Below are 25,848 nucleotides of genomic sequence, written 5' to 3'. Positions count from 1 at the left end.
ATGTTGGAACATGGCACATAAAGGATTTAAAAAAAATAGGTTTGAATAAATACCAAACATAATGCGATACAACATAAACTAAAGCATTACCATTAACCGCGTAATATTTCGTTTGGGTTATTAGGTAGAAGGAATCTATAACCTTCATAATTGTTTGGTCGCGTTAGTAATCCTTATAATGATTACTATTGCTAGTTTGTTTGCGAGAAGTATGAAAGAATGAGTTTAAAAGGATAAAAATGAAATTGTTATCAATAAGTTCGGATTTTATTTCCTTTAAATGAAATAAAATCCTTCGGTGACGCGCGGGGTAATGTAACGTTGCAAGTTAACGTCCCATAAATCTTAGTTAAAATTTTAACCAAAAAAAATATTATCACGAGAAACGTCTCATAAATCGCAACACAGCAAAAAATTGTTCAACCCTTAGCGGGTAACGGTACGTCTCAAGTGGCGTGGGGTCGTGGGAGCATGCTATTGGTTTAACGGATCTTTGTTTTTATAACAAAAATTCCAATGCGCCCGCGCACCAGCACACAGAGTTTACAGCAGTGCTCGGGAGAAGGATCCAGGCCTCGGTCGCGTTCACTAGCTAGGTGTCGTCTCACGCACCGACGCACACTCTTTGTGTCGGTTGCGTTCACCAGCTATGTGTCTTCATACGCGCCGGGGCCAATTAGAATTTACGTTATAAATTCACGCCTTGGTCCTATTCATTCTCCGGGCATCATTTAGCTCACGCCACAACCTTTACATCGTCTCGCACCCCAAGGGGTAAGTGTTGAACAAATATTATGAAGACATCATTATTAAGTAGCGCTTATCTATAAGTTAGAGCTCAACATTTTGTCTGTGTCCATAGTTCCATCATTATGTATTCATTATCACATTTCAATTTGTTTATTTATTTATCTCTTCTATTATTGTTTTACATGCTTTACATTTTGTAACTCCGTTCTGACAGTAAACAATCACATCAACTGCTTTCGGTTTCTGCCCTTCCTTCATCGCAAGCCATCTCCGGGTTTACTGTCAGCGGAGCAAATTGTACATATACTTATATATGTATATCATAACTGTGACATTTATTCACAGGTGCTATCTTTACACTACAAGTTTTACACTGCAAAGTTTACACTGCGACTTTTATACTGCGAGTTTTACGCTTCGAGTTTACACTGTTGAAATTCATATCAACTTTCACCGGAACCATCACATCCTGCTACCTACCGGCGCTCCCTGCTCTCGACTTGCAGCCGCCTGACCAGTCCTGGGAGATCGTGCAGCTGCCTACCACCACCATCAGGGGAGTACCGAACTGCGGTGCAAAATTAGACCAGGCCTTCTGCCCATTACCCTTAGATAATTAAACACATATATATTTTTCTTTGTGTGCTTTTTTTGTCGCCATCTACAACTACCCATTTAATTAAATACTTATCTCTTTTTCAAACGGCACAAGCTCTCTCGGAAATTATGGATTGGTCATTACATTTTGGCCGTTATTACCTTTAATAACCATAAAGTTATTTCTTCAGAATATTGAATGTGGCAGTATCAAGACCTTGTCAATATTATGCAAGATAAGTTTTCGCTAGGGTATTTTGTTTCATCTGCTTTTCCGTGTCAAAATGTACAATTTCTATCAAAATTTAATAACACTGGAAAGGAAAGCCTTATCAAACAATTTTTCTTCCATGTTTACTAAAGTAAGAAAGTTAAATTAAAACGATTTATTTACTATATTTGGTTATTAGATATGGGCAAAATAATGTAAGGTGGTAGAAATGTTATTTTTATGCAAATTTAATAGTTTTATTTATAAGGATAAGGAATAAAAATTAGTTAACGAACGAAGTTATTTTGAATTAAAATTTTACTATCACAAAAATAATAACAAGAAAATACCAAATAATCCTCTAGTGGTGATGGGGAACAATATGATGAGTGCTGTATTTTACGTCCGCATGAAATCTGGAATTAAGTGTTTAATTAAATTTACTTTATAGATAAGCTATGTTATCCATAAAAGGCATAATTATTTATTAACAAATATTTAAAAAAATATATAGATTATTAGTGTTTCCTACCCGCTATGATCATCAGCGTGGTACTCGACATGCCTGACGGAGCCGTCGGGCTGATGTAGTGAGTAGCCTCCCTTCACGGCGTCTCCGTCTCGGTGCTCGTGCTGCGACTTCTTGTCTCCCGTGTGGTGATCCTCCACTTTGTACTCGAATTCATATTTAGGGTGTGTCTAAAATTTTAACAAACTTTCTATTAACACTTAACATATTAATAAATAACAACAAATTGCATTGACAACTAAAAGATATTTACGTAATAGTCTTCATGGCCATGCTCGTGGCCATGTTCGTGGCCATGCTCGTGGCCATGTCCGTGAACATGTACAGGTTCGTGATGACCGTCATGCCGGGAGATGTGATTTGATGAAAAACCATGCTCATGCTGTGCAACAACTGCACTTACCAGGACTGCCATTAAGAAGATCTAAAATTGTAATAAATAAAGAATTAATTCGTTACCAATCCAAGTTAATCGTATTTTATTTGTACTATAATAAATCAATACGACCTTGATGTTAATCTAAGAATAAAAAAAGTTTTAAAAATTATTACTTTTTATCATTTTTAAGTAATTTCAGCGGTACTATTAAAATTGTGTATGATTATCCAAACACAAACTGACTAAAAATTGATTAGAATAAAACGATAAAATTATCCAAAATTTATTACATCACTATGGAGGATTAATTTTATCTTTTATAATTCGATAAAAATTATTTAGATTTATGAGTAATATAGGGGCATTAAAATAACCCTCAAGTTTCTTTACCTTCCAAAACATTTTGAATATTTAGTTGTTGCACAGTGCCTTAACTAAGCTTTGAAATATAATTTCGAACTGATACATGTTGCATGAAACTCGTGTCTTTTATAATCAAAACTGCAACTAGTAATCAAGGTTAAAATAATTTCATGCACAGGCCAGAGTTTTCACTAACGCTTTAGTTTCTATTTTTTAAATACAGTTATTACAAAATAGGAATCAAGATAGTGAGAATATAAAGTATCAAAATAAATGATTTCATTTCATCATTATTTGAGCCGCAGGACGTCTATTGCTAGGTATGGCTAGCTTTCCCCAAAGAATTTCAATAGAGCCCGTAGAAAGTGGTTTACATCAAACGCCTTTCGACGACCTTACCAACAACCCTGTCCACCTTGTAGGTGACAATCCCATACTTTGCTAGCCGCTCTCCCGTGGTCTCCACTCCAGAACCTTATGGCCACATCGGCCATTTGTATTTTTGTATTAAGTGTATCATAGCATTTCAGCTGATAGACGCCCACTGCATGGCACATATGTACCTCTTTTTAAGTTTACCACGATGTACAATCCTCTTGTTGCCCGCATCCAGCGACTTCCCGCGAGCTTACCTATGGCGTCGATCCATCTAGTAAGGAGCCTACCCATGTTGCGTCTACCGGCGTGTCGTTACCACTTGAGAACCTAAAATTAAAATTGCCGTCATTCTTATTATCGTTTCAGCCCTTTGACGCCCATTGCAAGGCATATACCTCCAAATATATCTATGGGGCATTTCGTATAAAAAATCGTTACGCTTGGCTGACGGGTTGGCGATCACAGTGTGATATTATGGTATACAGAGGACCCTACACTCTTGTTTGTAAGCAGTGTCAATGCTATATAATTATCGCACTAAATGTAAATCAAATAAGATTTTATAACGGTAATCAAACCCGCGGCCTACGGTAGCAAGTCTCAATGATCTACCGCCGGGCTACCGCAGTTCAAAATTTAGTAAAATATTACTAGACTAATGAAATGAAAAAAATATACGGTTTTTATTTTATATTAGTTCAAAATTTTACGATAAAAATTTGTAGCATTTTATTCATTGCGAAACCGATCTTAGAGGTAAAGTAGTGACTAGTAAGATTAAAAACCGTTGCTCATCTTTTCAATCAATGCTATATATACAAACTAACACGAGAAAATCTTTCTCTGTTCTCGCATTGTTTTCTAATTAATAAGAATTGATTATCGTCACAATTAATTTATAGCTAGACTGTGGTAAACACTTAGAACGTAGATATAGATAATAGACTAGATTTAGTATATGCACATACACATTGCAAAATTATATATAAACCCTAGCGTAATATTCCTATCCTAAAATAGAATTAAATATCTTTGGGACATGGAGAACTTTTGATATAAGCCCTATTTATTTGTCGTCGAGAGATTTAATTAAAATTTATTTCCTTAAGATATTAATTAATAATAACTTCAGCAGACCTGTCTCTTCTTTTTCAAAAACAGGGTATTTTTTAAGTTAACCAAAGTTATTGATTTGAAACATTGTCAAGTGTTAGCAGCAATAAAGAAATTTGCCAGTGATAGTACGATAGTTATGCCGATTACTTTATTAAAAACGAGATCGTTTAAGTGAAAAGTAATAAAAATAATTATCAACTACTAAAAAGGGAAATGAGCTTTTAGAAATGTTTACTGAAATTGAATTATTATACAACGTGTATAGTAAGTATATACTCACTATTATACATAATAGATGTTCATCAAAATACTTCCATAATAATTTCATGCTTTCGCATGAAGTTTTAACTAGAAAAATTCTTTATAACAATTAAATAACAATTCTCCTACGTTTAAAATGAATTATTAATTTCAAAATTTTATACGCTAGAATTCTTCTATGATTGTGTATGTTTTAAATTGTGATTAAAATGTCTGCCTTGGATTCATGATTTTAAACGTGATTAATACTGTACTCAATAAATGCTTTTTCGTATGTAGAAGACGAATTTAACGTTGATTTGTTACGGTAGCTTGCTAATTTATGAATGATAGCTTCTTTTATCTCAAATAGGGGTAATTAGATATTCAGTTCGACTGTGTAATTTGGACTTATTTGTAATTCCTTTTTGCGATAACTTTGGTAACCGCGATCTAAGTAAAATTGTCTTAACTGTTGCATCACGCACAATAATTAGCATTCATATAATACGCTTCTGAAGCGTGACGAACTTTAGGGCGGCCACTACAAAATTGACGATCCAAGTCATCTTCTTCGTAAAATAACCTTTTTTCATATAAAATATTCTCGCTTTACCTGATAATCATTTGAGATTCTACATTACACATACCTTTTTATTTTGCTAACAAACACAAGAATTAAAGTTTTTTGACGCACTAACTTAATTAGAAATGATACAGGCATACATATTTGTAACAACATGTTGTTAAACATAATACAAACATTTCTAAAAATTTACCATAATTTTGATGACATGATAATATCAAATACTACTACATTATGATAAAGTTAGTAATGTAATATTATGGTTTTTACGGACGATAATATTACCAAATTATTGTATACAAGCAGTCTCGACAGATAGTACTGTCATAAGTTATTTGGCTTGACGCTTTCTAATTGGGGAAATACATAAGTAAAATGTATTTTAGAATGATCACTTTAATTATAGATTTAATGCCTCAATAATAAATAACAAGTAATCGTGACAACAAGTTTTCTAGTTCGTACACTTTGTAACTTTTTATTTTACATTGTAATGTTCGGTAGTACATGATTTTTTTGGTTTTACACATACTCACACGTTTTGAGGTTTTAATAGAGACAAGATGATAAGTGCTTTAATTTGTGTAGGAAATTGGTTAAGCTGGTTTGTAAAGGAAAATAAGTGCTGTTTTTATTACTTCCCTGGGCATATTTCCATTTTACGCCGCAAATAAACTTCCTCGCGCCTTATAATTATAAACAATTAATAGAGTTTTACGCAACATATTTAAAGATTGGTTTTTAATATAACACTGATACCTAATAAACAATGACAATAAATACATAAAACAATGAAAGTACATGAAAGTTAAAAGGCTTCTTAGTTGTATTTTAAAAAATTGTTTACGGTAACAGGCATAGATTCAAAATAAAAAATGGTAACGCTTTATAACAAAGTTGTATATATTTTATCTTAATTATTAACGAGAATATTGATAATCTAGTGGTGATGGTGAGGAACAATGTGATGAGTGCTATATTTTACGTCTGCGTGGAATCTGAAAATAATAAAAAAAGGCATTTTAAAATTAAATATATGTTTAAATAAAAATTACCCTACGTATTTATTTTTAGAAAGGTAATATGTTCTTAAGTTTTAATTAACTGAAGATAAATAATTACTTATCATATTTGTCCTTAAAACGTATAATAAAATAAGCGACATAAAATAAAACTTAATTTTATCAAACATTACTTTTAATCCTAAACTAGACAGTTTCAGTTCAGTTCTGAAGATATTCTGATTACAAAGCGAATGGTGTACATGGTTTCACAATAAAGATTTTGTAAAGTTTCTTACTCACTATGATTTACTTGAATTACAGTTCAATCTTGTTATAAATGCAGTGGAACGTTATTATCCGTCAACATGCCCGAGTTCGGTAAAAAGTAAAATCGTTACTAATTAGAAAGCCAAATTCACAGTGACCAGTTAAAAAACTATCAAACCAAATAGCTTCTTACCCGCTATGATCGTCAGCATGGTACTCGACATGCCTAACGGAGCCGTCGGGCTGATGTAGCGAGTAACCTCCCTTCACGGCGTCTCCGTCTCGGTGCTCGTGTTGGGATTTTTTATCGCCTGTATGATGGTCCTCTACTTTATATTCAAATTCATATTTAGGATGAGTCTGAAAGTAATATCACGGTTAGATGTATTTTATTATAATAATCAACAAAGCAATTTAATAAATGAAATGCGTATTACATAATAATCTTCATGTCCGTGTTCATGACCATGTCCTTCCACGTGAACTGGCTCGTGGTGTCCATCGTGGCGGGAGATGTGATTCGACGAAAACGCATGACCATGATCTTGAGAAGCCACTACGGCAACGATGACAGCGAGACATAGACCCTGAAAAAATGTTTGATTTATTTTTCGATATTATTTACAACCATTAAAACTTTTTATTCATTAGCAACATAATATTTATAACAATAATATTGTAATAATTATTAATAATAGTACTATATTATTATCTTTGCCAAAAGCATTGCCAAAATACAAAGTTAAATTGTTTGACTATTTCTACATACCTTGACGAACATTTTGTTAGGTTTCGTAGCTGAGAATGTAACGTATTACTTGTAACTGATACAAGTTTTGTCTACACTGCTTTTATATTTAATAATTTGAGAAATCTAGGTGATATTGCGTTACAGTTATACGGATATTTTCAATAACTGTTGTACATAACAGTGTTTAGAATATATCAATGTGAAGGTAGTGTAATGGTAGTAACTAGCAGTGTTCTTATAAACCTTGATCTATACATTTTTAAATGAGAATCATTTAATTAAAACTAGTTTTCCTAATTCAAATCAAAAATAAATATGAATTAAATGTAATTTGATGAGTTGGTTTTTTTTTTTCATTTCCATTCAATTTCCAAAAAAATACACCGTATTTATTCACTATGAAAAGAAAGATATTTTCGTTCAAATTAGTTAATATAGAAACATATTTTATAAATAACCTGATTACTATAATTTACTCGTAGTATGTTTTATACTAACAGTTTTTTTTAAAGTAAATTTACTACTGATGATTGATTTTTAATTATTTAGCCAAAATATTTCATTTTCACTTCTGCAAATAAATACTCTTTATTAAAACTTAATGAGCACAGCGGTGCTAATAGAGTATGTATAACAAACAATTTTGTCGATTTCATTTTGATAAAAAATTTAATCAGATTTAATTGTACCGATAACAGCTTTCTATAAAAATTTCAAGGCGTTTAGATAAAACCCAGGATATTCATTCTTTTACATAAATGATGACAGAGTAGTTACTCTGATAATATATCATACATCAATGTGTATAATAAGGACTTTTATATTGTATTTTTGTTATATATTTGATTATTTACTATCAGTTCATCAGTTGTAACGTGTCGCTTATGACTTATTTCAATATGAATAATTCACATTATGAACGCATTTCAACTTTATGACAATATATGCTTTTATTACAGCCACGTGATTTGACTTTAATTTTTTTCTTACGTCTCCATACTACATTTAGTCGCTACTCAGGAAATTACTCATTATATTTTACGACATAATATTTAACAGGTAGACGAATCTAGTGACAATATCATGTCTAATTTTAAGTAAGAAACTCCTTTCATAGATTAAAAAGTTATAAATTTGCCTTGAGTCTTAATTCTTTGTAGGAACTTTTTTTTCGAATGTGAGGATGTATGCTTCCGAAACGAACTACATTAGGCTTCTTTCGTCAACCTTAACTTGTCTATCTGGCAGGTTGACGTTCTAGGCTACGCTTGCCGGCCCATGGTCTTCATTCCAAAACCTTAAGGCCCTAACAACCATCTAGTTCACAAGTTCTGCGTTGTATGTGGCCTGCCCATTGCCAATTTGTTATCCACTGAGCTATGTTGGTAATTTTCATTCGTTTCTGGAAATGCTTATTCCTATTTTAATTTCGTAATGATATCCCGAGCATAGCCCACAGGCTGGATAGCAATTTGTCTTGACTTTACCAATGAGGCCTAAGGACATCATTGTATTTTGAGACATATTTGTTTTTTTGCTACTTCTGTAAATCAAAGCCATATTTTCAGTTGTAATATTGGCATTGCTAAGCTTCACGCAATCCTTTTTAGTCATTTCAGCAACTAACGTAATAGTGTCGTTTATTTATGAAAACCTCATATAAAAAACATTTGTTACGTCATATTTACAACGGGACTTTTATGTGATAGAAGCGACACGCTTAGTTTGTAACTTTTAAAATATACTGTTTAACATAAGTATGCATATTTAGTTAGTAAAGTAATTTCTTTAGTTAAGGTGTTGTTGTAACCCATTCACACAAAATTTTTGTATGATATTTCTGACATCTGGTGAAATACAGCAGGTCAATTAAGGCTATTTACCGGATATTATTACAAAGGTTAGAATCTGTTTGATCTTATTTTATTAAATATCCCTTATTTAGATAACTATTGTTATTCATAAGTTACATCATTTTTACAAAAAGGATTTTTTATTTATAGACTATAGTCGAAATTGTACTGAAGTCTGACGGGCAAATGTCTGTCATGCTATCTTTAAAGTTGATGTTCATAATTCGGTAGCTTTCTTTTTACCGACTATAACAGGCGCTATCTAGAGATCCACAAAAGAAACGACGTTTATAATTTAAGTATATATATTTGACTACAAGTCTGTAGCAAACTATATAGATTTATGAATAATAAAGGAATTATAAAGTAGACTGATTGCTAAAGGCTTATCAGGTAGACATGAAAAAGGCAATCGCATACGCGCATAAACTGCAGTGTGTAAGTATTAATTTAATTCGGTTTGAACGTAAACGTAAACGTAAACTCTGTATGTTGCATGGATAGTGTTGCGTACGACTTTCGTTATAACGCGTGGCACTAAACTGTTATAGTTCTCAGATAAAGATCTAGCTCATTGCGCCACTTTTAAGGTGTATATAAAAATCATTAAAGGGTTTATATGGACATAAATACTTTTTAGTCCTGTTCCTTTTTTTTAACGTAGTATACCAAAGTATTAAAATGTTACAGGACACGTATCAAAAAATATAATAACTAATGATGGACTAGTAGAGAAGGGCTTAAAAAGGTTTTAGTAATTATAAAGATTAACACACAATAAACATTATTTTTTTAAATAAAAGATGATAATGTAGTCAATAAATTTATTAAAAAAAAACAATTTTTGCTGCTTGAACAAACATTTTTAATGATGGTGAGGAACTATATGATGTGTACTGTACTTCACGTCCGCGTGGAAGCTGAAAATAAAGATCAGTTTCTTATTTTTAATATTAAACAGTATAATTTAATTATAATTAAGTAACGTTATTGGTAGGATCTTTGGCCTGTTACTCTTTAAATATTTGTAATAACATACAGTATATACTGCCAGAAAAAATGGTGACAATTTGAAATAACTTTTGATCAGGATGAAAAAGTAAATGGTTGGCGTCCATTAGGTCGTAAATCCATGCACCGATGCCATCGATTCCGAACCACACTCGAAATCACAGTAGCCGATGCATTATACACTGCCGCATTTTGTTAAGGATAGCGTAACATAGAAATCCACTAATATTTCAAAAATCGTAACCATCTTCATTACGGCGCAAAAACGAAAATATCATTTGGTTTAAAAAAATACTAAAATAACGAAAATGACTAGACTATTTAAATTACCCGCTATGATCGTCGGCATGGTACTCGACATGTCTGACGGAGCCGTCGGGCTGATGCAGCGAGTACCCTCCCTTTACGGCGTCTCCATCTCGGTGCTCGTGCTGCGACTTCTTGTCCCCTGTGTGGTGATCCTCCACTTTGTACTCGAACTCATATTTAGGATGCGTCTAATAATTGAAGAAACTTTCAGTTAATGCTTTACATGTTAGTACCATAGTAATTAAAATAATCATATAATACCGCATATTGCCATGCTCGAGGCCAAGTAACTTCCATTAAACAAAGGTTCACCTCCACGAGGACAGGGGAGGAATTTCAAAATTTTTGTGCCTAATTAAATATACCAAAAAAACAATAATACTTCGTCAAATCCTTGTTATAAATTTTATAAAATAAAAAACTATTAATATTTCTTTAATTATTTCTCACGAACTTAAATTTATGGATTTTATTTAAAGGTTTACATAACATACAACGAACTTTTCGTTATCTTTCAACGAAAAGTTTTACAGTTGGTTATTTTAACACATTATCATCATCACGTCAGCCGATGGATGCCCACTGCAAGGGTCCTATGCTTCCCCAATGATCTTGATGATCCCGTAATCTTGACTATATAGTGAAGAGCCTAACGACACCGCATCTACTAACTCGTGATCGTTGGTTGTAATAAATACTTACGTAGTAATCGTGATGATGACCATGATCGTGGTGTACTTCATGGTGATGTCCATCGTGACGAGAGATGTGGTTCGAAGAAAAAGCATGACCATGATATTGGCCAAGCGCTACGCCGACGAGTACTACCAAATAAATAACCTAAAAATATAATAACCATTTATTAAGAAACGAACATGTAATGAGATATAAGGCTTCGTTCCTGATAAACTGAAAATAAACAGCGATCGGAAGTAGGCGAAAGAGCAAAGCAGAAAACTGTATAGGGTGTAAGGCGTTGAGAAAAGCCTATGTCCAGCTGGACATGTTTATATGCTTTTAATAGTACATTAAATAATATTTAGATTTTGCATATTATCAAAAGAAAATTCACCTGTCTAATCATGGTTTATTTTTCTTTGTTTCCACTTTTGCAAATGATAAATATCGCATGTTATACGTGTCTTTTATAGCAAAAAGTCCAGTTTCAAGGTTAAATTGATTTTCATTAACAGAAGTTATAACATAATTTAACGACCCATAACGCTTTCACAAACACAATATTCTGACCGTTAAATGTAATAACTATTAGAAAAACTATAATATTAGTGAAGAAATAAATTATTACATGAAATCACATCAACCTTGATGCTTTGATATATGTATTATAAAAGCCTCAACAACTACCGTAAATGTATCATTTTATGGCAATTGGTTGTATTATCGACAAGAAATTCACCAAATATGTTGTTTAAGGTAGTGTATATTATTATAACTGAGCAAGAAGGTTTTTTTTTTTTCAATTTAGTTTCTATGAAACAGTGATAGCCTAGGACTGAGACTTACGATTGTAAGTCGCAGGTTTGATTCCCGGGATATAGTCTTATAATACAAACTTTGTGCATTAATGTTATAGGATTGCTATTGCTCACAAACAAATTTCTAGACGGCAGCAGCGCCCTCATCATATCATAATACTACACTGCGATCGCCAACCCGCCTGTTAAGCGTGGTGATTAAAGTATATACCTATAGATATCTTTAACGGAGGCTTAAGTCTTGTATTAGACTTCTATCTATGGACAGAAACGACGAAACAAGAATTTTTTAGGCCTAATATAGCTATTGATTAAAATAGTCCAGCTAAAGCGTTAGTTTCTAGAGTTGTAAGTATTTTTTTAAATGTTACAGGTTTTAAATGTTGCATTGGTTATCGCCGTAGCAGTCGCTCAAGACTATGGACATGCCTATTCATCGAATCACATCTCCCGGCACGACGGTCATCACGAGCCCGTACATGTTCACGAATATGGCCACGAGCATGGCCACGTCGACTATTACGTAATTATTTTTTAATTGCCAACGCAATGTATAGCGATATTATAAACTATTAACTGAGAGTTTGTAAAATTTTAGACACACCCTAAATATGAATTCGAGTACAAAGTGGAGGACCACCACACGGGGGACAAGAAGTCGCAGCACGAGCACCGAGACGGAGACGCCGTGAAGGGAGGCTACACGCTGCACCAGCCCGACGGCTCCGTCAGACATGTCGAGTACCATGCCGACGATCACAGCGGGTAAGAAGCCATCCAGCTGCTCCGTTCAAGAGTATGCCTTGAACTGGTCATTGTGATTGAACCATTTGATACACTACGGGGTCTTGTTGGGTGATCAATGATGTTCCACTGCTTTGCAGAAAAATTGTGTGCCCGAGGGTCTTTACATATTATGTCATAGTTACGCAAATATGAGCACACAGGGAATAACGACATATTTTTATAATAATAAATAACTTTTTTAATTATAAATTAATACTAAAAAACTATTACATGAATCAAAGCGTATTTATTCCGTAAGTCATAGTAAAACAATTAATTAACTTCGTTACATTTTTTTTTCACTACTTATATTACCAAAAATTACTTGTATCACCATATAGTTACCGCTAATACATATCATATTAGCGATAACTATACGGCGATCCTGTACGAAAGTTTTACACACATCACAAAGTTAAAGTATGTTTTAAGTCTAAGCCTATACAATTCAATATTAAAACATTATCCTTTTAGTATCGCATACTTCGTAACATAAAATATATCGCCTGATTTACTCCAAAATGTTATAACACGCGCGGTTGTCACCGCCACAAAATGATCAGGAATAGATCGGCTTTACGTTTGCTTATTACGAATATAATTCCCTTTAGATCGAAGCTCAGTTATATTTAATCGAATATAACGAAAGAAATGATGTCACCATAGTTTTTTTAACTACTTATTGTGTTCTACATGTACACAAGTAAGGTAAACATAGTAATAGTAACACAAAAAGAGGTACACTTAACGGTTTTATAGTAATGACAGTCTAAACGGCTTCTTGCAATGCAGACCTACAACCAGGATCATTTATTAATGTAGCCGTAGAATGTAAAAATTAAGTACGATTTGATTTTTTCCAGTTTCCACGCCGATGTGAAATACAGCACCCACCACATCGTTCCTCACCATCACCATTACTAAAATTTTAAGTGAAAACTTTGTTACCAATTAATATACATTAAAATTTATATAACATTTTTATTTTTATTTTATCTGTCTATTAAAAGAAATATATAAATGTCTTCATTTTCTGTTTTTTTCTAAGTACGTGCTTATTTAAAACTGACCATGTACAAATTATTATACAGCGAGATTATTTACAGATGTAAAAGCTTTGGAGGGGTGAACGCATAGCGTCAATTAATATTATAATTCAAAATAATAAAATGCATTTTAATATATCGGGTTACTACATTATTGTAAATACAAAAAAGTATTGGTATCTATACAGTCTGCATGGACCGATAGAAAACAAATTAAACCCGTAAAATCTTCGAAATGGTCAAGTACTATTACTTTAGTATTATAAAAAACTCGTATTAAATAAGTTCTTTATAAAATAATTCTTTTATATATGGTCTACAAAATAACCTTTTACCTATGTAAAAGTAAACAAAAATAGCAATTTTCTAATACGTGAAGCTTCTTTGAGATACAATTTAAATATTATGTTAGGTTACAGTTCTTCATAAAATCAATGACGTAAACCGCTTATTGAAACTGAAATAGAGCTTATGAATGTATTTTCTAATACTGTAATAAGGATATTTTAAAAGTGACTACAATAAACCTGTCTATATTTGTGTCAGCTCTATTCATGCGTTTGAAACGAGAAGAAAAAATATGTGATATTTTTAAGTTGAAGAATGCCTTTGATGCCCTGCTCAATAAGGAGGTTTAATCTGATTCAAATTTCTATTAAAGCTTTTACAGAATTTTTCTCATGACGAACAAAAGCGATTATAAAATGTGTTGTAATAAAAATGAATCAATAAACAACTTAGTAGCCCCTTATTGTTTGGAAAACAAAATATATTGGCAATTAACAACAAACATTAATGTTACTTATTCAAACAACCGTTGTTTCTAAATTTCCTTGCCTATTTATTTTACTTTTCCCTATAAGAACGTAACTAGTATAGACCTTGGATGAATCGATACTAAATAATTGAAATTCTATCACAAGTTTAACACTGCATCGCCTTTCAGGAGTCACATTAAGTTATTTACTGACATGAGATGAACACTTAGATTACTAACGAAATTTAAAATAAAAGATTACATGATACCCGTGTATTATGATACTAGGACGCGTAATTGGTCTTTTACATCAATCAATTTTGTGATTATTGAAAGACAGAAATGATTTTATCTTCTATCGACATGAATCGACGACATGGTAAAGATTGCGGGGAGTCGCTGAATGCGGTAAGATCAAGACTAGTAATTGTGGCGATCTTTGAGAGAAGACTGTGCCATGCAATGGGTGTCTATCGGCAAATAATTAGAAGAAGAATTATACTTAATAGATAGAAATATTCTCTAGCTAGGCAACATTAAAGTAGGTACTGCATTTATTACTAATAAGAAATATATGTCAAGAAGCATAACTACCGTCAGGTGGCAGATTTATGTTTTTAAATACGATTGTTTAAAAAAAATTATAAATAGTGTGAGGGAATGGATGTAGCGTTAGAATCGGAAAGAAATGTATTTCTCAGTCACTACGTTGCAGTGGTCGCAGCATTGAGCATTTGCGATCGAAATTGTTTATAAATGATGTATAATAAATCTTACGTAAAAGCTTGTCGTCAATTTTGTTCACACTTCAGTATTTGACGGATAAGTGATAGACTTTACGTTTATTTTAGTCGTTCCTGGGCTCAGAGATTCCGTGCAACTGTGACTGTGAAACTCCTTCTCCCAGGCAAGGTATCTTGTACTTATCCAAGAAAATTCCTCTCAAAACAAAAAAAAAATGGTTTGCACAATCCTGCACAACCCTCGTCCTTTCGCACCCAGGCTTGGAAATAGTATCGGTAGAGTTAGGCGACGTAATAACAGTATTCTAACGAGGTAAAGATGGTTAAAGTCACATCAATATACAAGAGATTGTTTTTTATTAATTTGTATAAGGAAATTAGTTGTTAAGTATGCTTCAATTATCTCCAGTGTGAAAAAATATTACACAGCACAAATGAATAACATAATAATTATTAACAGTCAATACCAATAATTTATAATCTAACATTAAAAACATTTTCCTCTTTCCACATTTGTTTCACGCCGAATGCAATACATTTTAGGTGTAATGAAACTTTCACAAACCTTGATTAAACTATGATTTCATATGAGACTATATAAAAATCGAAACACGCATACAACATATATCAGTCGAGTTTAAGCTTTACAAAGTTAATCTATTCTATTCAAAAATGTTTTCTCAGGTAAACTGCATAATATTTCAGTCTTACAATTTTTTTTTAAATTTTCGTATAATTCACATAAATAATATGCTTTTACAGCTTTTGTGCGTAATGGCAATTATTGCCATAGCTGCCGGCCAAGATCACGGGCACGCGTTCTCTTCCAATCACATTTCGCGGCACGACGGTCATCACGAGACTGTGCACGTACATGACCACGGTCACGGTCATGGGCACATCGATTATCACGTGAGCTTCATTTTAATATTTTTAATAAAGCAAAATTACTTTGCGTTACGACATACGTATGCTATTTTCACTTATAAATTTAATAGTATCTTTATTTATATTATAATTTATACACATTTATTGGTCTACTTCTTTAAGCCTATGTGCTGACCCATCACGATATCTCTCGAACCATAAGGTCTTTAGACTTGTAGTTTTGTAGAAATAATTTAGTAGCAAGGGAGAGCTAAGTTAAAAATTCGGATTATGCTAAATTCTATCTGCAAAGGGGGTTGATGGGGTGTTCATGCATATTTTCGAACTATGGCTCTTATGGGTAAAAAGATTGTCCAGAATTTTATTTATGCAATTTCAAAATTACTAAGAATGGATGTTATAAAGTTATCCGCAAAAGGCGAACAGAGAATTGATAGTATTACTTACATAGGTAGTCAAATATGAAGGTTTATTTTGTTAATAAAATTAAGTAGTTTTCCTACTTCTGTTTATAGAAACTTCATAACATTAATCATATTATATAGAATATAGTCACGGTAAAAATTTGGTTATACAATAAATAGAATATTAATGCTATTAATTTTGCTATTATTTCAAAATTTTCTTGAAAGTAAACAATTCTAAATTAAAATTTACAGACACATCCAAAATACGAATTTGAGTACAAGGTAGAAGATCATCACACAGGCGACAAGAAGTCGCAGCACGAACATCGAGACGGCGACGTAGTTAAAGGAGGATTCTATCTGAATCAACCTGATGGATCTGATAGACACGTGGAATACCACGCTGATGACCACAGCGGGTAAGAATTTACTTATATTTGTTAATTTATAAAGTGACAAAAAGTTTTAGAAGATCATTTTATAGTAAGTGACAACCTGAGTAGCTCACAACAATGACTTGACAGTGAGTCTTGCTAATTAGAAGTCTGTTTAATTCCCTTCATTAAAAACTAATAGTGTTAATTTAATTTTCCAGATTTCATGCAGATGTTAAATACAGCACCCATCATCACCATCATCATTACTGAATATGGAAAAATTAAAAAAAAAGAATAGAAGAAGTGATTCTGTATCAAACTTACACGAAAGTTCACATTATTGTAATCTGTGTTTTTAAATTAGTTTCTGATTACGAATTTATTTCATGTTAACTAGTCTTTTTGTACTTCTAAGAAATTATTGATTGCTGTTGATTACAAATAAATACTTTTTACTAATAAACTTTTTTATTCAATTTATCGTTATAAAATCGTTTGAATTATATTGATTACAGTAGTTTTTCTTATCAAACGTAATTCGTCGTATAACATCTGACTTAATGTTCCTTTACAAAATTTTAAAAGGAAAATTAACGTAACCGTATAAACTTGAGAATATTAAATTTAAATCCATATTCAAAATACCTTTATTCAAGTTGGCATCAAGTTGGCTACATACATTTTTGAAATGTCTATGAATCAATGTAGGTGTACCGTATAATTATACCCGTCTTCCAATAATAAAAATTTTAAATATTTCATAGCACAATACCTACTTCAGGCTACACCAACCGATTCCCAGAAATTGAACACCTACAATTAATTAACGTAATAATAGCCTAGTTGGACATTTTTTGGAGATTTCAGAGGTGCTTACAGGAATGCTTAAATACTCTTCGTAAATCATTACCTTTTCTTATAATATTACTGTAACAAAAGTACAAATTTTTGTTTGTCTATAACATAACATAAATTATTCTTATCTTGTTATATTATTATTATTTACAGAGACCTTTAATATTCTTTTCATTGATGTCTATATATAAACTAACATAATTATGGCCAGGAATGTGTATGCCTACAATAAGCAAATATATTAGAAAAAGAATAAATAAATACATTTTCATTATAATATTCTTACATGCGGAAGGAGAACAAAAATCAATTAAATTTAACTAAACTCTTGTTCATCTACTGAAGAAATACCTTTTAATAGCTATCCAAGTCACATGCATAAAAACCAACTTTTTTGCTTTAATTCATATAAGTATATGGTTACTATTTATTGAAGTTTAAAAGTTTCTGGCTAGAAGTTTGCACCTGTTACCTATTATCTGACATGGGTCTGACTTAATAGGCTTCCATTATTTCGAAGCATGTTCTAAACCATGCGCTAATAAACTGACAACTTTTTTTAAAATTACGTAGGTCTAGTGCTCATCAGCTCTTGGAATTTAAATTATTGGAAATGTTAGAAAAACAAAATTACTTGTAAGTTGCATAGTAACAAAATAATTATAATGATCAATATATCTTATTGCATTAAAAATCAGCTTTTATTTCAAATAATAATCTATATAACACAATATTTAATATATTATGTTAATAATGTAGTAGTAATGTAGTAATGTAGTTAGTAGAAACTAAAATATTTTAAAGAAATTAGTAATTATATTAGTTCTTAAAGAAAACTAATTTGTTAACAGACCATGATAATCAAAACACAATTTTAAATGCTGAGTGTCAAACACGGAATGCTCCTTTAAAAAATTATTAACCATTTTATTAATCACTTAAAAATTATTAACTGAAACCAAATAAAACGATTCACAATGTTTTAATAATGGATTCTTACAATGACTTGAAAATTTAAATAGTATTTTTTATTCTGTAAATAAAAAAGTATCAAATTACACATTAATTCTTAAATATTATGTCCTTAAATATGAAAATTATACATACTATGTCAAAATAATAAAACAAAGTAATTTGAAAACCACGTATGAATTGAATCAAAGTAGTGTAAGCTTTTGTAGGTGGTTTTCACTGTGTATTTAATATTAATTGAGAAAATGACCATTTGTTGAATTTTATGTTTCCATTACCATTTCCTACTATTGAGATATTGCAATAGAATATATGTGATTATTGCAATAATTGTCCAGTGCCAAAGCCTTAAAAGCAGTTTTAAACACCAACTTCCTAAAGATAAAATCGTAACAAAAATGTGTACTTTTTAATTGTAAAAATGATATATAAATAATTATGTAAAAATTGCCAATGCTAAGAATTAGCACTTTAAAGACTTTATAAATAAATACATATCAATATTTTAAATAAAAGCTATTCAATATAGCAATAAATGTTTTATACACGTAGCGAAGGGTAAATTAAAGTTGATCAGCTATACGATTCAGCTTGTTATCTTCAAACAGTTCTTTCATGTTTCATTATCGTAGATATTTTAAAAACCAGAAGCGGAGTGGACTTCAATTTTTGAATGTATTTAGACATACTCTAGCAAAATCAGTTAGTACCAGTAACTAATTTCATGCACCCCAAAGCTCAAAACAGGGACTTAACTGTAATAAAATGTTACTCAGATACATACCCGTTTATAGTATTTTTAATTTACATCTTTTTTAGATGCAGTTCATGAGTCTGCGTATATTATTGTATTGTTTTTGTTAGATCTTCCCATAAATTTTAAAAAATGTTTTAAAGTCAAACAATACTAAATTTAAAACCGTGTATTATTCATAACCGCGACATAGTTTCAAAATTCAATTAGACTTATAAGTTGGATTTTTTTACAAAAAAACAAATTCAAAAGGACAAAAATTGTGTCAACACTTTTCAGGAGAGATCTTAACGAGCCTTCTAATGAAAGTTTTAGATGGTACTATAGAAAATAAAATTTTAATTAATATGTTGAATTATTTACTGTGAAATTTAAATATGGTCTTATGCATAAGGAAGTTTTACATTATTAAATTGTTACACACGCCATATGTAGAAATAATCCAATATTGTTTCACTTACTTCGAAATTCATATTTCATGCTTTCACTATTCACATGTAATGTTGCATACATTAGAAATAAAGATTTTTACGAAAACGGCCAACATTGAACTATGATGGAAACCTTGAAGCGATTGTAATTTTTAGTATATAAATCGAGTATGTCATAAAATTGGTATCAGTTGATTTGTTGAGCTGGAAATATAACCACATTAAGAAAATGTTCCCTCAAGTAATAATTTTTAATATTGAAAATCTATGTGTAATATTTTAATACTGGTTTATAGAAACCAAAAAGATTTTTCGTTTTAGTCGCATGGTAGAGCAATATTAATCACACACGATCATGCAGCAATCATTATTCATGCCATTATTATCTCTTCATAGCACTTCATATGCCTATAGCTACAGGCGACTCCGCGAGGATCTTTACCCCATCCGTCACTCACTCTTCCCTGAATAAGAAGTCTGTCGATAGCGACGTCTTTTTTTCGCATAACTTGGACAAAAACCTTAAAATTTGGGAGTTTACGATTTTCAGAAGTTGCCAGGAGACTTTGCTTAATTTCCAGATATTCATAATATATTTTGAGAAAAAATTGGTCATTCTTTTCATTAACAATTTTTTTTTCAGATTTTATGCATTGTTGCAATCATCTCTGCTGTGGTTACTCAAGACCATGGGCACGCGTTCTCTTCCAACCACATTTCGCGCCACGATGGACATCATGAGACAGTGCACGTGGAAGACCATGGCCACGGACATGGCCACGTTGATTACTTTGTAAGTTATATTAAATAAAACAATTGCTAATATGAATAATAACTATTTTAATGCAAATTATACATTTTTAACCCTTAATTAGGCGCATGGGGTCAGGGCCGCTTGAAATTCAAAAAATAATGGCTTACAGTCTTCAGAGCGTACTAACGCTCTTTCTAGCTTCTTCATTCCCCTCGGGGTACGCAAATTAGTCGCATCCAGAACATTAACTCTTGTCCACACATCGCTGTCCTTTAGAGAGCTGACCCCATGCGCCCAGTTACGTTCCATTTTTTGGCAAAGGTAAGTTTTTACTTTTGTGATTTTTTTTGTGTTTATATTAGTATATTGTTTACTGTTTATCTTTGTATGTGTGTATTTTGATACGGTGTGATTTCTTTATGTATTTTTGAGTTTTTTTCTATGCTTTTTCTTTTTTTTGAATTGAAATGCCTAAAGACAAACAAATATTGCAATGGTTGGATGAAGTGCTTGATGAAGAGCAAGATGTTGCTGGTTCGGATTCGCAAGACGAAACTTTAAACGATGCTGTCATTGATAGTGCTCATAATTCAGAAAGCGAAATTGAGGAGTCTGAACACCCAAGACATCCCTGTATCAACGAAATATAATTATTTTTTATCTCGACATACTCAGAGAAATGGCCCGAAAGTGAAATGGTGTAAAGTACCACCATCGAACGCAGTAAGGACCCGTGCACAAAATATTATTTTACATTTACCTGGAGTATAAACATATCTGGAATCAACCCATATGTCATACACAAAGCGAATACTGAGAAGACTTTGACATATACAAGACGGATTTTCTTGAAGAAAATAGCTGCGGCACTTGTGGAAGATCACCAAAAACGTCGCATACAACTACGTGCTGTACCAGCGACAACAAAAAGACGGCTCCATGAAGTTTATAATGTTAACAAGGCGGTTTATCAATCGACAGCTAAGCGCGGGCGCTGTTGATCATGTCCTAGAAAGGACGACAAAAAAGTGCCACCAAAATTTTTCAAGTGTCGTAAATTTATTTGTCAGCAACACTCAAGGATTTACTGCGTCGGATGCAGAACAGAAGATTCCGCTGATGAGGCTGAATAAACTTTATTTCTTAAGTTGATCTTGGGTATGCCAAAAAAATTAGTTTAAAGAGAGGTTTACTGTTTTTGTTTTTTTTTTAATATTTTTAATGTCATAGTAAGTATTTGTTTCTTAAAGTAAAGTATATTAAAGTACTTTATTAATTACTAAAGAAATCCATTAAGTTTTATTCTTTTTTGATACTCTTTTCTCAATATTTTTTTGGGGTCATTTAAGACCCCATGCGCCTAATTGAGTGATTTTCTTAATGCGCCTAATTAAGGGTTAAATGTGGTGCCATATCTGGCATATATAATGTATAGGCATATGCCTCGATATGTATATTTAGGGTTATCATCTCCCAACTTACAATCACTTAATATAGGATATTTTCGTTTTCTTTAAATTTCACAATATTTTCTGACTTATGCGGTTCTTTATTTTCCTCAGACACCCACTACCGACCTCTGTTCTGAGATCCTCGGTCCATTTTGAAGAAGTTTCAACTAAAATAAGTTCTCCCATATCTAACGACCACATTTGTCACGATAGCTACATGACAGATTTCTGATCGCAAATTTTTATAAATATGACGATAGTATCGTTCATTATTTTAAACTTCTAAAAATGGGCTCAAAAGGAGGAGGAAAGGACAGGAAAGGAGGAGAGGACGTTATGAAATTCGTCTATTTTCATTAAAAATCATTTTATCTAACCGACCGCATTGTTATAATATTTTTTTTTGTTGTTAATATTTATGAGCTTTAGTTTATGACTAAGGTACTTTACGTTAAGAAGAAAAATATTATTTTACCACTACCAGTCCAAATGAGTTATTTTATCATTCTCTCTAATATAGTTTATATATTTTTTTTTAATTTTAGACTCATCCTAAATATGAATTCGAGTACAAAATAGAAGATCACCACACCGGTGATAAGAAGTCCCAGCACGAGCACCGCGACGGTGATGCCGTGAAGGGAGGCTACTCTCTCCACCAACCTGACGGTTCTGTCAGACACGTTGAATACCACGCCGATGATCACAGCGGGTAAGTTTAATCATCAATTTTTTTAGCTTTCAAAGCATTACAATGTTCTTATTGTTACTAATTATATTATTTCTGTTAACAGATTCCATGCCGATGTAAAATACAGCACTCATCATCTTCACCATCATCATTAATTTTATAAATATTATAATATAAATGTAATATTATGATTAAATAAACCTCTATAAAATTCTCGTTTGTTTGAAATAATCTAAAAACATATCCTCATACACCCAAAAGATAGTTTTCAAGGAAATAAAAAGGTAGATAGCACAATAACCTGATCGTTAATCTGTTACAGTAAAAGTAAAAGAAAATTAAAACTTAAGTTTGAGTCTTTTATATTTCCGCCTTTACTTTATTAGCTATTGTATTAAATTATAATAATTTTTATAAAGTCTGTTTAAATGTTGTGTTATAAAGCTTTCGTTTTGAAATTCAATTTTGTTTTAGGTATTTCCACAGCATACTCTCGTATGGATTGATGCTTTGGGATAGAGATACTTAGAAAATATAATTATTTTACAAAGGAGGGCCACCCGAGCCATTTACGGCTAAGGGCCGCGAATCGCCTTGAGAAATTGGTTTAAAGAGGTCAATATTCTTACAGTGGTCTCAGAACATATTGATAATAATATTTTGTTCAGATTTTTCAATAAAATGCTGCAAAACAATATTCGACTACCACTTACAAAATTCAAAAGGCATATTAAAAATAAATTGACGGAAAAAGCTTTTTATTCAAAAACGAAATATTAAATGTTAAGAACTCTTGAATATTTATTATTTATCATGCGAGTACTAAAAACCTAAATATTTATTATGACAATAATTTATACCAAAAACTTTTAGGAATTTTTCATCATTTACATTATATATTTGTGAAATAACTTTAATTATTTTATATAATACATCCAAAAATATGCGTCAATGTCTACTTAGTAGAAAATGATACATCCTGTCTTTAATATTACGATATTACTATGCTTTCAGTCCTGCTGACGTCACTCAATGACTCAAAACGGTTTTTATGGTTATTTTAAGAGTTATACACTAGGCTAGATTATTTTTAAATGAAATTTGTTAATACAAAATGACAGCCGATATCATTTAAACAATGAGTTCGATTCATTTTCTTCGCTTATTCTAGATTAAACTTCGTGATATCTGTCGCTAACTTTTCAAACATTTATTAATGCAAGTAACTCTCTAAATAAAATCAGGCTATAATTTAAGGCCACTGTTTTCTTGTCTTTTCTTGTCATACTATTATTATTTGTGACGTACGTAATCATTTGATTAAAAACGCTTAACACTGTATTAGAAACAGGAGTTGGTAATATTTTCTATCGGTGCATGTTTGTATTAAATTGGTCGGATTTATAAGATTCCTTTACTGGTCAGTTATTTACATACAAAATTAAAGCTGTAATTTCTCGTACAAGGTTATAAATCATAGAGCTATATTGTATCTAGTATTTGTAAATTTAGCCACATGTAGGTGTTACTTTTGTTTACCCTTCGTTACTTTACATCGATAATAATTAATGGTTTATTATTCACAAAATTATCCTGTACCAACAATATAGATAAAATCTTTTTTCTTTATATGCAACACATGTCAAGTAGTTTTTTATACATGAAAATTATAAGATATACAAGGCAATCCACTCATAATAACCCGGTACGACTAAAAATTCTGCAATACTAAATTACTAAGATACTTTAGATAGTAAGTCTTATTAACTGAGTAAACACGCTAACATAAACGTGCTCACTCGGAGCAGAGTTAAATTTTGTAGAAGAGAACATAAACATAACACAAAAGTTAATTATAATAACACATAAGGTAAAAATACATTAAAAGTTCCCGTACTAATAATGGTTCCATTATGTGTTCGATCGTACGTAAGAAGAAACATCGGAAAAAAACAACTTTAGATCCCAAAACATTTCTTAATGTGGAAAATTTCTAACGGAAGGCCATCTTTTTATCTTAAAAATACTCAAATTAAAATTTGTTATGAATACTGTAAAAATATTAAGAAACTTTAAAGTCTTTATAAGATCCGCAAAAAATATCGCTGAAAGGCAAACGTACAGTTATTCTGTAATAAGAGTACATTCGTCGAATAGAAGACCCGACATTTGTCAGAAAATGGGGCCCACGTAGGATAGCTTCCGAGACATGAGATACGGAACCTTCTGCCCAATAAATTCTTAAAAGTCTTAAGAGATTTGGCCATTCAATGTTTTATCCAAAAAAAGTAGGTCATGACATAAGCAACGGTCTTTGATAGAGGATACATGAAAAGCGATTTAGACGTTGAGTGTACTTACTTTTGTGCGAGATACTCGTGGATCAAAAACTAGATGCCCGGTAAAAGCTGTCTGTGCCGCTTCGATACGCTGGAAATGTACCGCATAAGTTAGATTTCAGCTGTCGAAGCGTATTCCAAAAAAAAAGGAAACTAGCGAGTTTAAAGTATTCGTATTCAGCTGAAAACTTTTTATGTTTCGCTTGAAAAAGCTTAACTTTGAACAGCCTTTTTTCGTAGGTTTCGGATAAGAGGGATGGAACTAAATTTTAAGTCCAAGAATACACCGACGTCCTTATTGGGATTTAAATCTTCTTATTAAAACAGCTTCTGTCGATGAATACTATAAATTAATGGACAACCAATATTTTATTCTTATATTAATCAGGTACATAGATTTGTCTTAAATAATGTTACTATTAAAGGCTTAAATTTTCTACTAAAGTAGATAAATATTAATTATAAACAAACAAACTTAGCGTAAAATTACTTTACTTGATTGTAACGAATGATACAAAATGTTAAAAGAAAAATGCATATTTAATTTATTAATTTTCACAGAAATATAAACTTTGGTTTTAAAATGATTTAAAATAAAACATCTGTAAAGTCTAATTATGTTATTTAACTAAATTATTTATGAACATAATTATTTTCTGAATAACTAAGGAAATCTTACGTATTAATAGTTATAATAGCATGTTATAAATAATCTTTATATGTTTCTACTATATAGTTTTATTTTGAATGTCGGAAT

At 31.6% G+C, this 25,848-nt stretch overlaps 4 protein-coding genes across 4 annotated transcripts; 2 read left to right on the top strand and 2 right to left on the bottom strand.

Moving 5' to 3' along the window:
* Positions 1–1,919: 1,919 nt before the first annotated feature.
* LOC137931196 (protein catecholamines up-like) lies at positions 1,920–7,201 on the bottom strand. The gene is made up of 7 exons (XM_068774604.1): positions 7,190–7,201; positions 6,858–7,007; positions 6,614–6,780; positions 6,111–6,147; positions 2,341–2,511; positions 2,091–2,257; positions 1,920–1,974 (listed from the first exon to the last, which is right to left on the bottom strand). Exons 1-7 carry the CDS (start codon positions 7,199–7,201, stop codon positions 1,920–1,922), a joined length of 759 nt encoding a protein of 252 aa, XP_068630705.1.
* Positions 7,202–9,889: 2,688 nt separating this feature from the next.
* LOC137931195 (cuticle protein 7-like) lies at positions 9,890–11,428 on the bottom strand. Its single transcript, XM_068774603.1, has 4 exons — positions 11,417–11,428; positions 11,047–11,184; positions 10,366–10,532; positions 9,890–9,944 (listed from the first exon to the last, which is right to left on the bottom strand). The coding sequence occupies exons 1-4, from the start codon at positions 11,426–11,428 to the stop codon at positions 9,890–9,892; spliced, it is 372 nt and encodes a 123-aa protein (XP_068630704.1).
* A 310-nt stretch (positions 11,429–11,738) lies between these two features.
* LOC137931059 (uncharacterized) lies at positions 11,739–17,114 on the top strand. Its single transcript, XM_068774460.1, has 7 exons — positions 11,739–11,778; positions 12,214–12,363; positions 12,439–12,605; positions 13,490–13,526; positions 15,935–16,084; positions 16,720–16,886; positions 17,063–17,114. Exons 1-7 carry the CDS (start codon positions 11,767–11,769, stop codon positions 17,112–17,114), a joined length of 735 nt encoding a protein of 244 aa, XP_068630561.1. The 5' UTR covers positions 11,739–11,766.
* Positions 17,115–20,085: 2,971 nt separating this feature from the next.
* On the top strand, positions 20,086–22,907 carry LOC137931193 (cuticle protein 7-like). Its single transcript, XM_068774602.1, has 4 exons — positions 20,086–20,097; positions 20,500–20,649; positions 22,607–22,773; positions 22,856–22,907. Exons 1-4 carry the CDS (start codon positions 20,086–20,088, stop codon positions 22,905–22,907), a joined length of 381 nt encoding a protein of 126 aa, XP_068630703.1.
* The last annotated feature ends 2,941 nt before the right edge of the window (positions 22,908–25,848 follow it).

This window comes from Battus philenor, unplaced genomic scaffold, assembly GCF_028537555.1.
Source record: "Battus philenor isolate CCGP_79_NKW_IND1 unplaced genomic scaffold, ilBatPhil1.0.hap1 SCAF_7, whole genome shotgun sequence".
Taxonomy (NCBI): domain Eukaryota; kingdom Metazoa; phylum Arthropoda; class Insecta; order Lepidoptera; family Papilionidae; genus Battus; species Battus philenor.
This window is presented reverse-complemented; position numbering and strand designations above follow the sequence as displayed.